General features: G+C 33.7%; 1 protein-coding gene across 3 annotated transcripts in view; it reads left to right on the top strand.

The window, feature by feature from the left end:
- The window catches only part of LOC136809742 (FYVE, RhoGEF and PH domain-containing protein 4-like), a 47,477-nt gene that overhangs the window by 10,766 nt on the left and 23,535 nt on the right, over positions 1 to 13,176 (top strand). Inside the window, exons 1-2 of one of the 3 annotated variants that reach the window (XM_067066291.1) lie at positions 5,526 to 5,603; positions 6,366 to 6,598. In XM_067066291.1, coding sequence (XP_066922392.1) covers positions 5,558 to 5,603; positions 6,366 to 6,598 — 279 coding nt within the window. In that variant the 5' untranslated portion in view covers positions 5,526 to 5,557. Of the gene's footprint in view, positions 1 to 5,525; positions 5,604 to 6,365; positions 6,599 to 10,229; positions 10,316 to 13,176 lie in introns of those variants that run through there. The other 2 variants (XM_067066298.1, XM_067066307.1) reach the window with 2 other exon arrangements.

Raw genomic sequence — 13,176 nt, 5'->3', positions numbered from 1 at the left:
TACTTTTATACAAAAAGAGACATTAGTGACCTCTGAAAAAATTACCCTCTTGTGCGTAATTGTAGGTGGTAATTTTGCAAATTTTTGGTAAAAATCACCCTATTAGCATTTTGTAATGACCTCCAATTTATGAAATTTTCCTGATACTGTAAAGTGCCAAAACCTTCATTTTCCTTGGGTTTTTTTGGGAAAATCACCCCAAAATCAGTTAATAATGACCCTCCATTTTATGAATTTTCTCTGAGAGTACTGCCCCTGCATCTTCTACCCCCTACAAGTAAGCATAAAAGAGTACTCTCGGGTACCTAATAGCCGGGGGGTTTGGAATAAGCAGGGGGGTTGGAAAAAATCTAAAAATTTAATGAGCGGGGGGGTTGGAATAAAAATGTCCTGGGTGGAAAATGTTCGAAAAGGAGGCTGATACAGCAGAATTATGGCAAAAGAGGTAACTTTCAAAAAAATTTTCCCAAAAATCAATAAGCGGGGGGGTTGGAATAAGAATGTCCTGGGTGGAAAATTTTCGGAAAATTAATTAGCGGGCCCCCCGGCTATTAGGTACCCGAGAGTACGATTGAACGCAGAATTTATGAAATGATATATAACAACAATCTCTACCAATAGAATTATAAACAACACTCCATATGATTGAAAAAGTGCTTTCCTACAGATTGTTGATAATTACTGTTAGTACCTTTAATAATTCTTAAAAACATCAAACTTTTTACATTGAATGTAAAAAGTACTTTTTTATGAGATTATTCATCTAATTTCTGAATGAGAGCTAGAATTTCTTGAGTCTATTTGCACATAAAACACATCATATCAGTACTCATGGTGTACTCCACTTTTTGGCAATCTTTTATTTTTCCATCTTATTGTATATGTACTTTATAAATAATCTCCTTTATTTTTTAACTTGATCACTGTTTTCAGAATATTATCCATTTCTGGTTTTATAATGTAAACATACTCAACATGAAAAGTTTTTGCTTGATTGTCAGCCAATTAATTTGCTACAAAGAAATTCCATAAAAAATGGTTATAAGAATGAATTATCGAACTTTTTTACTATGTTTTAAATATTCACGAAATGAAACTGAAGTGTGTAAAGTATTTAATATTATAAATTGTCTTATTTTTTTCTTCAAACTTTTCTTCAAAACCATTTATTTGCTCTGTTATCCATGGCTTTCTCAAAAAACATTTTCTGCAAGAACCATGAATATATAAAATAATATACACCAAACAAGCAGTTTTGAGCATGATCTGGGTGTCTGTTTTATCAAAATAAAGGTCAAACCAAAGAAATATAAGAAATATAATACTCTTAAATTTCTTTGCTCAAACTATTTTTACGTTTTATGAACGTTTTGTGGGATAAGATTGAAAAGAAAAAACTAGATGTGCGCAATTGTAGTTAGGGAATTTCCCAATGAATATATGAATATCACCACAAACGATTATTACACGTTCAGCCTCTGGCTGTTCAAGCCGGGTCAAAAAAAAAATTGGCCTGCCGCCCTCCTTTCAGCGCATGTTAACCCGCTGAGGCCTATGTTTGGAGTTCATAGGTAATGGGAACTGCAGACGTGCAGGCGCTAATTAACGTCCCCCATGTTGAATGGAAAAAAGGTGACACCGCCCAAACAGGGCACGTGCAAAATTTACGCCCAAAACGTTTGTTCCGAAAATTTTTTTTGAAAAGAGATTTTTGAACCCTCTCAGAAAAATCCCAGATCCGCCTCGTGAAAAGGTTTGTCCATCCCCATGTATGGGATTTTAATTGAATAGCCCATTTTCCATTGCTTTTGCAAGATCAACAAACAGCTTTTTATACACATGATGCTGGTCAAAAATGGAGGGGGTATTTGTGACATTTTTGTCGAGGTTTACATTTAGCCCCATAAAATGTGCTAAGTTCGAGGTTGACAACTGAAACTTTAGTATGGTTAGGCTGAATAATTTTTCTTTCTAGACATATAAGTATCTTTTTTTGAGGTTTACCCTAACTCGAGATATGAAGTAGGATCCAAAGTTGAGGTTAACATGGCCTGAGGTTGACACTGTTAGGGTTTTTTGACTCCCTGTAAGTTGACTTTTGAATTTTGGATATGTTATAGCTATAAAATTATCTCAAAGGATTGAAAATTGCTATGCAGGGTGTTATTTGAGGTTGACATTTATTAAATGGCTTCGAAAATGAGGTTGACATTAGTTTTGTGCATAATTTTGATAAAGGTAGATCAGTATGATGACTTTGGCTTACAAAATATCATTATTGACCATCTAAAAATCTTTTTCCAAGAAAATGTCTGTTATTTGAGCAAGTTTTGAGGTTGACAAGGTAAAGGTAAAGTGCTTTACGATGAAATCAGCCAGAAGCTCTTTTAAAATCATTTGTAAACCTCAATTCTATTTGTTTTTAAGACGGAAAGACTATGGAGTTGGATTCGAATGGTTATTGAAGTGTTTTTTGAGGTTGACACCCCAAAAAGCCTTTTCTGTCCAATTTTGACTCAAAACAGACTTATAAGGCTCGAATAAGGGAAATACCTATATGGCTTTGTCTTCATTAGCTCTATCACTTCCTGAAATCTTATTTCAGGATACCTAAATAATCTAAATTTGGTGTTTTTTGAGAAATAAAAATGTCACACTATTTTTGACCAGCATCACATTTTTAAAGGATTGGATTTAAATAAACTAGTTTCACTTTCACTAATAGGCGTATTAGTGTAGTGGTTATCAACCTTGATTCCCGTCAGGAGGTCAGGTTTCGATTCTCACTTGGTGCTATGATTCACTTGGTAATTTAATGTACCTTCGCCCGGGTTGACCCATGTCTTGTGAGGGGAACTGGGTACTCAAAGGTTCAACACCTGTCAAGATGTATGTCCTTCAGTGTAGTTCGAGTATTATCGTCCATACACCAATAACTCTGTCGTGTCGCGAGCGCAGGTTAGCATTGTCTGGTTTAGTGTGGTAATTTCCCAATCGTAGGGTAGGTATCTATTCAGGGATAGGGCCCATTCCGGATGATTCGGAGGGTTCACTTCTCTTTTTGCTTCTCTTCTCTCTCTATTTCACTTTCACTTTTATATTACAAGAAGGAAGTTTAGATATAGAAACACTTTTTAATAAAAATATGTGCTTTCGTTTTCTATTACTCATTTTGTCTATCGATGTCAAAAAAGTGATTAATAATCATTATAAATGGTCATTGGATTATACTATACCTTGACATATTATTAAAAACAGTGTAGTATATTTAATTGATGAGTGAAAGTAGTATTTTTTTAAAGTAGTTTTTTATGGATAAATTTATTTAAAGATGAAAGTTTTATTAACCCGATTTTTTATATAGCAAAGGCCACCAGGGCCCTGGGCTTGTGCTTGGCCACTTTTTTCTTCCAAATATACGTTGAAAGAAAGTTGTTTTGGGCAATCAAGAGAAGGCTAAAATAGATAAAAAAGTACTTTAGGAGGACCAATTTTTTTGTTTGTAACCCCATCTCTGTCTGGCTTTATGCATAACAGAGATGCTGTCTAGAAAAATGTTGTAAGCTGAATAGCAGAAACATGGTTGTAGGTTGGGGAGGGGTTGGTAGCAAATCCCTCCTCCCCAGTTGAGCCCTTATCAAAAGGGGGGGGGGGGCTAAATGCTTTTCAGACCTCTATTTAAAAGATAAACATCTGAAAACTAGTAAATGGCACCCTTATCAGCAAGATTCCGCTTGGATTTTCTTCTTTGTGAAAAGGTATGACAAGGGGCACCACCAAAAACAAAAAGTTTCTAAAAAGGGTACCATTTTCTACTTGGTCAAGGCAGAACATTTTCCCATCACAACAATCACACGGTAAACCTTTTAAAAGCTAACAATCTATAATGTGAAGGGTTGAACTTAAATTACAATTTTCTCATACATAACACTCATACTTGAACTTGATGGGAAAAAATAGCTAATTTAGTGTTTAATGGCCTCGTTAAACATCATTTTAATTTGTTGCTAAAATTTGTAATTTCTTCTCTCTGTATCTTCAGTCATCTTTTGTAAAATAAACTTTCTAGATTACAAACACAAAACCTTCTGTAGTTGAAAAGCTGATTTAGTGAGAAGATATACTACAAGAAAATTTCTGCTAAGATTTGGATTTTAGATATTAAACTCACAAAGGAGTTTTTTACTAGAGCTTGAGTTAGATTCTCAGGGCTGAATATATGTTATTTTCTTCATTTGAGTTTTTGGGGTAACCTGTTTCAATTTTTTTTAAAGGCTTAGAAACCAAATCGCTGTATTAACCTCTAGCCATTCAAATTTTTGATTCAAATTTAACGAAATTTAAAGATCTCTCATATAAAACTTACTAATCAAACTTCTTCAAGTTTCTAAGACTCCAAAATAGATCAAGTCATATTATCAGAGAGGATGCGTGTAGCCTACTTTTTATTTTTAGCGCGTGTGTCAATTTCATTTCACCTTTAGGGAGCGTCTCCAAATATTGTTTCAATTTTTTCGTTTCAAATTGTTTCATGAAACGAATTAAAACGAAGCTCAAACGAAGCTCAAACGAAATGCATAATTAGTTCTAATTTAGAGATAATTATCTAATATTATCTCTAAGTTTTTTCTATTTCGTTTCATTTCGTTTGGAGAAATTTTTCACTTAAAACTTTGTGAAACGGATAGGACTAAGAGTTCATGTTTAATTTCACAAAAGCATATACTTTATTTTCAACAGAAAGATTTGGTTGAAGATCAATCCAAATTAGTCTGCTTTCGTATTTTATGATGTAGACTTTTCTGAAATATGTTTTTCTTATTGTTCGGGGCTATCTTAACAGGGATATAATTAGTGCAACAATTTTAACAGGTCATGACGGTGTTACCGACTCAATTTGTAATTAATTACCAACTCAGGTGTAATTAACTACGGTATTCCCGTATGAATTATATTGAAGTAATTTGCAAAGTGTTTCGGGTTGTTATGTCGGAAAGTATGATCTTCTTGATCCTCCTTTCGCAGCCTTCTATCATAATTTTTATTTTTTATCAGAACCAGGTTTAAAAGAATTCTTAAATCTACGCCAAAAGATATTAGAAAACTTGTTAAGCTTGAAAGCAAGAAACTTCAGAAACTGAATCCCTTTAAACATCGAAAAAAATATTACACATTTTGAGGAAGTAAGAACTATCTATTGTTGCAGTAACAAAATCAGACTATTGCTAAAAGTTCAAAAAAGCTTTGGATGACATGGAAATTATATGAAATTCAGAGAAAAATTTTATTTCGTTTACCATTCGTTTCAAAATATTCTCTTTTTTTCAGTTCAATTATCTTGTTTTCTTAAGTAATTAAAATTAATCAGACATCATTATCTGAAACGAAGTCGAAACGAAGTCGAAACGAAACATAAACGAAGCATTCGTTTCATTTTCGTTTAAAAATGAAACAATATTTGGAGACGCTCCCTTACTCGCTTTTTTTGTCAATTATGTCTAGTGTATAAATCTCCCAAACTCTTTTTTTCGTTAGTTATTAGTATAGTAAAACAAACATGAGATTCAAAGAAAAGTCTGAGACTACTTGGTTTACAAGCGTTTGTAAGTTTTGTGTTTTCGTTTAGACGTTTGATTTTTCTGATCATCATAGGGACTTCCTGACCGTTTTTAGTTTAACCGTTTTGTTAAGATTTGACCAATCTTGACCGCTGAGATTTCGCACCTTGCATCGCAGTTTGCATGTTATCCGGAAATTTTTCTTGTTACTTTAGATTTTTTTACAAGAAGGCCAATCCCCAAAATGAAAATAAATATAAAACAGAACCTTTTTGACCGTAGCCGCCAATGGCAGCGCAGGCATTTCTTTTTGTCCGTTTTACCACCCTAAAACCGTCCTAGTCTTTTTTTACTCGCACCTTTAGACAATAGAAAAAGGTGTAAAAAAGGATTGGATCGAGTTTATGGGGATAATTAGATGATAAAGTGGCACACGCCTGACCGCGGGACTACGGTCGAAAAGGTGTATTGATGTTATTCGAAATTCAGCTTTTACTCCTTTGATTGGTTTTTAGTTTATCCCTTAAGAAATCTAAATAATTTAAACACCCCTGTCTCGCAGCCCCGGTGGAAATTTTTTCCTCAGTGGGGATAAAAACTCCTATTGAAATCCCAATGGGGATAGAAATTCTATTGTTTCAAGGTTAAGATATCCAGTGGGGATGGGTTTGGAGTGCAATTTTTAAACATTGAATTTCGAATAGGGATAAAATCAAAGCCAAATTTTCCAGTAGGGCTGGAGTCCCAGCTGGTCTGTCTGACACAGGGGTGTATTTAATAACCTTTTCAATCTGATTTTCTTTACAGCTTCCCAAAGTGGTGGAAACCAAGGTGGGACCATGGAGAAAGCACGGAAACGTCAAAAAATCGCTCGTTGTATGGTCCGCTTTAACGCTCTCAACGAAAGTCGACCACGTACGGACGTCGGGCAGCCCGTGTTGTCGGAGAAACGGCGATGCGTAACACTTTATCACCCAAGAGAGCCACCGGAACTTCATAGAACTGCTTCAGATCCTGACTTATACCGTCGATCTCAAGAGGTAATTTGATTTATTTTATTTTCACTCTCAAAGTGGTAATTTTTGATTTTCACGGAGAGTGCTCGATACGATACAGAGCCAAATATCAAAATTTATTTTTCTCTAAAAATTAAAACATACTACAGTCTGTTTCACGCTTACGCGAAAATGGATCATTTTTTATTTTCATAAGTCAATATAATTCATTTTTCCAATCATTGAAGAAATGGTTGTGATTTATAGCAAAAATTATAGGAAAACAGGGCTCGAATTCTCCCTTTACGAGCGTTTTTCTAAAAAAGAACAGATGTTTATAAATTTTTTTGTCTTTTTTTCAAAGTTGAGACTTTTTGGTTTTTGAAATCAACAACATTTTAGAGATAAGAATTTTTATTTTAACAAATTTTTATCTAAAATTTCTTATCTTCAAAATGTGTATGATACTCGAGTCAAAAGTTTGCAGATTATAAGAGCTTAGGGAACATCTTTGTGCAAGTATTAAAAATGTAATGTCGATTAAGGCCGGCTCAAATGAATCCAACATATACAATCCAACATTTAAAATTCATTGTTGGACGAAATGTTGGACGAGAAGTCACGTGGAAAAATTCGAAATCATTAAAAATGTAATGTCGATTATCTGTTCAAAATCTCATACTGTACTTCCTAAACGTTTTCTCTGGTATGTTAGGGGAATTATTTGAAAATATCGAAATACCTTTTTATGAGGCGAAACTGAAAGTGCCGTCAAGACACGTAGTATTCAGGGCTATGTTCTAGGAAAAAAGATTCATATAAAATAAAGGGACTTTTTGGAAGCACTCATAAACGTTTGTTTCTTTCATATTGTTTTCGTTGTGACGTCAAAACACTTAGCCGGAATAAGCAGGTTATGTAAAGATTTTTACGTTAAACAAAAGAGAATCGATTTTCGTAATTTAGGCTATTACACTTTAACGAATAAAAGTCATTGTGTTGGCGTTTTTGTCTTTTTTTAGAATTTCTAAGAAGTAACCAGTACGGTTTTATTAGACAGGGAATTGTGCATCTATAACGTTAACTGTTGCTGTTTTCCAATTAAGCTACCTTAACAAGCTTTTTCGTCAAAATTGAGTCTCTTTAAAAAGGGCCAGGGTTTGGAGGTCTGGTTCGTACAAACCCTACACTCTCAAACCCTAATAACCCCCTAAACTTCTCCGACTTACGTTCACGTACTGTCTTTTTACTACACATTTTTTTATAAGAACATCCAAAATTTTTGAAGCCTTCGGATGTTCTTAACTTTTTTGGGTTTCGAGCTTAAAAAATTTCTTAACATATGTTCTTATTTTAACCAATTTTTGACCATTTTAACCCAATTTCCTATAAAGAAATCGAGTGTTTTTGAGTCTATAAAGCCATTTTGGCCGTCGAAGCCTTATGTTCTTATATAGTTTGTTCTGATAAAAAAAACGTGTATTATAACAAGCTGGCATACTCCCGATCGAGGTTTGCTAACCCACCCAGCGGTGACAGCTGTTTTCATATAATCAGTGATAAAGAATTGATACCTGATACCTGTTGTATTTAAATGATGACTGACCTGTCTTAACAGATTGAAATATATTGTTTTGTATTATCACATGTCATCATGTGTACGTTTTTTTATAAGAAAATTCAAAAATTTTTAACGCTTTTAGCTATAAATTGTTCTTATTTTCACCATTTTGTGAGTATTCTAGTCCATTTTTCTAAGAAATCGGGTGTTTTTAGGGACTGTTTAGTCTTAAAATGCTCTTAACTTGTTCTTAATGTTTTAGCCATCGAAGCCTATAATATTTTGTTCTTATAAAAAAACCTGAATAACGTGTCATTCTGAACTTATTGTTCTCTCATTTATAAGAACATAATTTGAAGATGTTCTTTTTTAGGTTATCATAACTAACCAGACTATGAAGGCTTTGAGAGCTATCCTTCAAAAGCACTTCCATTTTCCTTTTTGAATCAAATTAACTGAAGTGAAATGTTTTTGTAAAAAATTCAAAATTTCCGAACCTTTTTCGTGAATCTGTCCTCATATGTTATGTTGTATTGTCTTTATCATTTTTTGTTTTTCTTATACTTAAGTATATTGCGTCACTTTCGCTACTGAAACTATTTTTGAAAAGTATTGCGTCTGCCAAAAATACCCCTTTTTATGCCTACTCTTGAAGTGTTGTGTGTTTTAAAGATATTATTATTATTATTATTGTTATACTCAGAAGGGAAAAACAGATTCTGACGTTAAGTCTTGTGATGTGATTTTGATATCATTTTATTTTTCTTCTTGTGATGAAAAACGAATATCCAGGTATTTGATTTAATGACATTATATTATTGACGGAGGAATTCGTATTGAGTTGCATTTGCTTGGAGTTGATTTTTTACTGGCTGTGAGAGTATGAGAAGTAATTCTTGTTTACATATGTTGATTTATGATTTAAGGAAAGGATTTCCCTTTTGTATGATTTATGGCATCTATTTAAGAATCCTATATGATTAGTACATCAGAAAATTCCTTTCTTTTAAGTCTACAAGCGATAGTATCTAAATACTGTTTTAATCTAGGAGTCTTACCGAGATGAAGTTCCAAGAAAACTAAAGATGGATCTATAATGACTTTTTTACCTCAGAAAATAAAATAGACTTAAACTACATAATCCTTTTATAATCGATCAGTGAAATTTCAGTGAAATTACAAATTCAAAATTTCGAGGAAAAAATACAAAATATTCTCACACATAAACACTTTTTTATAAGAACCTAAATTAATTTTGGTTGAGGCTCAACTATTTTTGTTTTTATTTTGTGATTTTTAGACTTAAAAGTTTTGCTTACTTTATGTGCCATAAAATCAGCATTTTCTTTATAGCCATTTCTGGAATATGAAACTTGGATTGTTTTTAATTTGTTCCCGGGTTTCGGCCAAAATTATTCCTATAAAAAAGCCTGCATACCACGACAAAGCATAATTCGGATCAAAAACGAAAGTATATTAATAACAGGCTTTTAAATAATTTACCACAAATTCAAAAGACATTATAATGATGATTTTAATGATTTCCATCTAGGAAGTCATAAACATAAGTACTGCAGCTGAATTCCAGTGCCATGCTGTTCATATACAGATTGAGTTCAAATTTTAATGGGTTTTCATGTCAAAACTCATGCTTGTTGTATTTTACAAGTAACATCTTGGTGGATGGAGATAACTATGTTGACATTTAATACGTTGTCACTGTTTTTTTAAGAAGATAATTTTTTGGAATTGATTAAAAAGATATTGAAAACTTTTTTTGCTTTTAAAAGAAAGAGAAAGGAGAGGGCATCGTATTTTTGTATCAAAATATTTATCATAATACTCTGGAGTCTCTTTAACTCGAGCCTCTATAACTGGAATGTCACGTTAACTCGAACAAGTGTTTTGGTCCCTTTAGTTAAACATTGCTTCATAAACCTTACTCCGTAATTCGATATTTCAACACTCGAAAAATTTTTGTTCCCCTTCGTAGTATCGTACTTTGCACTTTCAGTCTTGTGAAGAAAATCTATTGCCTCACTTTTATTATATTGTTTGTTTTCTTGGTTTCTTGCTGTTTTTTGTTTATACCATTGATTGTTTGTTTTTATTGATAGTTAAACATTTAAAAAAATTATTTATTGACTTACTACTGGTATTATTGGATTTCTTGAATTGCAAGAATGTCAAGATTCTATTTGGTATGTATCATGTACTCTTTTTCTTCCTTCACGAAACATTTTTGACATCACGCTTTTTTTATAAGAACAAACTATATGAGAACATAGGGATTAGATGGCAAAAATATCAAGAACAAGTTAAGAACATTTTAAGACCTTGTGGACCTAAAACACCTGATATCTTAGGAAAATGGACAAACATAAATGAGACTACAAGTGGTGAAAATAACAACACGTTAAGAACATTTTTAGGCTTAAATCTCAAAAAATTAAGAACATCCAAAGGCTTCAAAAGTTTTATTAGACATCGGCCGGCTCAAAAGCTCTAAAAATTATAAGACGATGAAGGTAATTAAAGATATAGATGGAGAGAAAACGTCTCGATAATGACCTAAATACACCCCATTTATATCACAGACCCGCTGGGAACCCTTCCCACTGGAGAAATTGTCCGAAATATCGTCCCTGGTGGAAAATTCTCCTCCAATTTTTGTCCCCACTAAAAATATACAAATATGCCAACCTCACTGCAAAATATGGTGCTCTTCTTGCCATCCCCACTGAATTTTCTGACTTGAAAACAAAAGAATTGATATCCCCAGCCATGAAAAATACGGGAATATCAATCCCCATCCAGTTTCAGTCCGCTATTTTCATCCCCACTGACTGAAAAAATACTAGGGGGTGTCTATACTTGTTAAAAATGTAATGTCTTTTCATTCATTATAAATTTTCCCACGAGTACACGCAAAATTAATCATCTTATTCCCAAAGCAACCAAACAGATGTTTGCTTCCGATGATAAATCAGAATAGAACAAAAGGCATTGACTCTCCATTTATCTTTATTACCTTCGTGATAAGACAGACAACCTTCGTTAGAACTTACTTGTTCTTATAAAAAAGTGTGCATATCTCATCAGGTTTTCCAAAAAACGTCTGAAACTATAATTTTGTTTTAGGTTTTCAGTACACTACTACTATTTACTCCTTTGCCAATAATGATTAATAAATGCGAATTGCACCCAAAATCAAACGAACGAGTTATTGGCGTGAGGCCCGGAAAACCCGAGTTAAAATACCCGAGTTAATTTTTTGTGACGTCATAATTTAAGGATAACTCGGAATTTTATGGTACATCTTAATTTTTCGAGTTAAAGTTAGCTCGATTTTCTTAAGTTTACCTAAAACTGTCGAGTTAGTTAACTCGGATCTTTAAGGTGCACCTAAAATTCTTGAGTTATCCTTAAATTATGACGTCACCAAAAGTTAACTCGGGTTTTTTAACTCGGGTTTTCCGGGCTGCTACTAGCGTGGTAATAATTCTTATGTTTACTGCCCAAAACTACAACGGACCAGTACGTTAGATTTATTTCGGATAGATAAAGTTTTTTCCTTATACTCGCCTTCTTTTCCACCCCAATTTTTTTATTTCAAAAAGTAAATAAAGTGAAATTTTAACAATTTCCTACTACCTGTCAGCCATCACTAAAAATTCCATTAGAATGTCAGATAAACTTTCGTATCCTAAATTCTTTCTTCCTATTTTATTCTCTCTGTTTGCAGTTCATTGAGTTTGTATAGTGTTGTTATTTGTTAATGTGTTTCTTAAGCTGAAAACTTGTTTGGGCCAGTTCAAAGGTTTTGTGTATGTATGACTTCATATTTTCTTGTCAAAGTTGAAGAGTTGGTTCGCTGCTCCTATGTGAGAATTTTGTGTATTTGTGCATAGGATGGTTGGTTGGTTGGATGGGTGGTATGGTATTAGTGTTACTATAGAACAAAATATGAGCAAGTTTATGTATTCGAGATAAACCAAGGGGGACGGTATAAAGCAAAGCTGACACGGGGCCGAAATCGCCATCCACTTTGCTCGACGACGGTAAAAACACCAAGATACCGTCGTCTGTTTAGGTTAGCAAAGGTGATAAAGAGCCGTACATCAACTATCGACTTTGTTTTGTATCGATTTCACTTACCGTTGCCCTCGATATCATCCGATACATAAACTCGGTATGGATTCGCGGCCGGCGCACAAAGTCAAAACAACACGAACCTAAAAGCGGGTTTATTTACACTTTTGAGGACGGCGGAGTGACTCAAAGCGATTTTAAATAACCCGCATTTTTGAATCGTTAAATCGAGGACGGCAAAAGCGTCAGTCAGAATCTAAACAAATCAGAAGCTAACCGCTCCGTCGCAGAAAAGCGCACACACATAAACTCGCCATATGTTGCTTTTGTTCTAAATATGTGGAATAGCGTTAGAAAAACAGAAGGTTAAGGTGTTGTTTCAGCTCGGTACGAGAAGAGATTTGCACTTTTAGATTTGTCCATTGAGTCCACTGTACATATGGTTAGAAGATAGGATTCAAATATAGACTCTAACAAAAGCTTGCCGTTTTCCGTCGCAGATATTAAACACATGCAGTTGACGCTCTCTAATTCGACGTTCTACTATTCGATAGGCTCCCTTATTCGATGAAATTTAAAGTCCCCGTTTTCGTCGCAGACAAACACATACATAAAATCGGTACAGGGGTAATATTGTTGTGTCAGTTCAGTACTCGAAGCGGTTTGCAATTTTGGGTTTATCAATTTTGTTCACTGTACATATTAGCTACTCTGACTAAAGACAGAAAGAATTGAGATTTTCATTTGTTTCTTCTGTTTTATATCGGTTTAGGAGTAAAGTGGTTTGTAGGGTTTACGAGACCTACTTAACTTACCAAGTGTATAACGGAAATATTTTTCAAAGTGTCTTTCTATCTTTCATTCTTTTACGTGAATTTTTGTATTTATGGGATTATTATCTTTATCCCTGAATCGAATAATAGGATAAATCGCTCCACTCCATTCGATTGAGATAACCGATGATTAATTA

The sequence above is a fragment of the Clytia hemisphaerica genome, unplaced genomic scaffold, assembly GCF_902728285.1.
Source record: "Clytia hemisphaerica strain Z4C2 unplaced genomic scaffold, Clytia hemisphaerica genome assembly, whole genome shotgun sequence".
In the NCBI taxonomy this organism is placed as follows: domain Eukaryota; kingdom Metazoa; phylum Cnidaria; class Hydrozoa; order Leptothecata; family Clytiidae; genus Clytia; species Clytia hemisphaerica.
The sequence above is the reverse complement of the archived record's forward strand: the minus strand, read 5'-3'. Positions and strand labels throughout refer to the sequence as shown.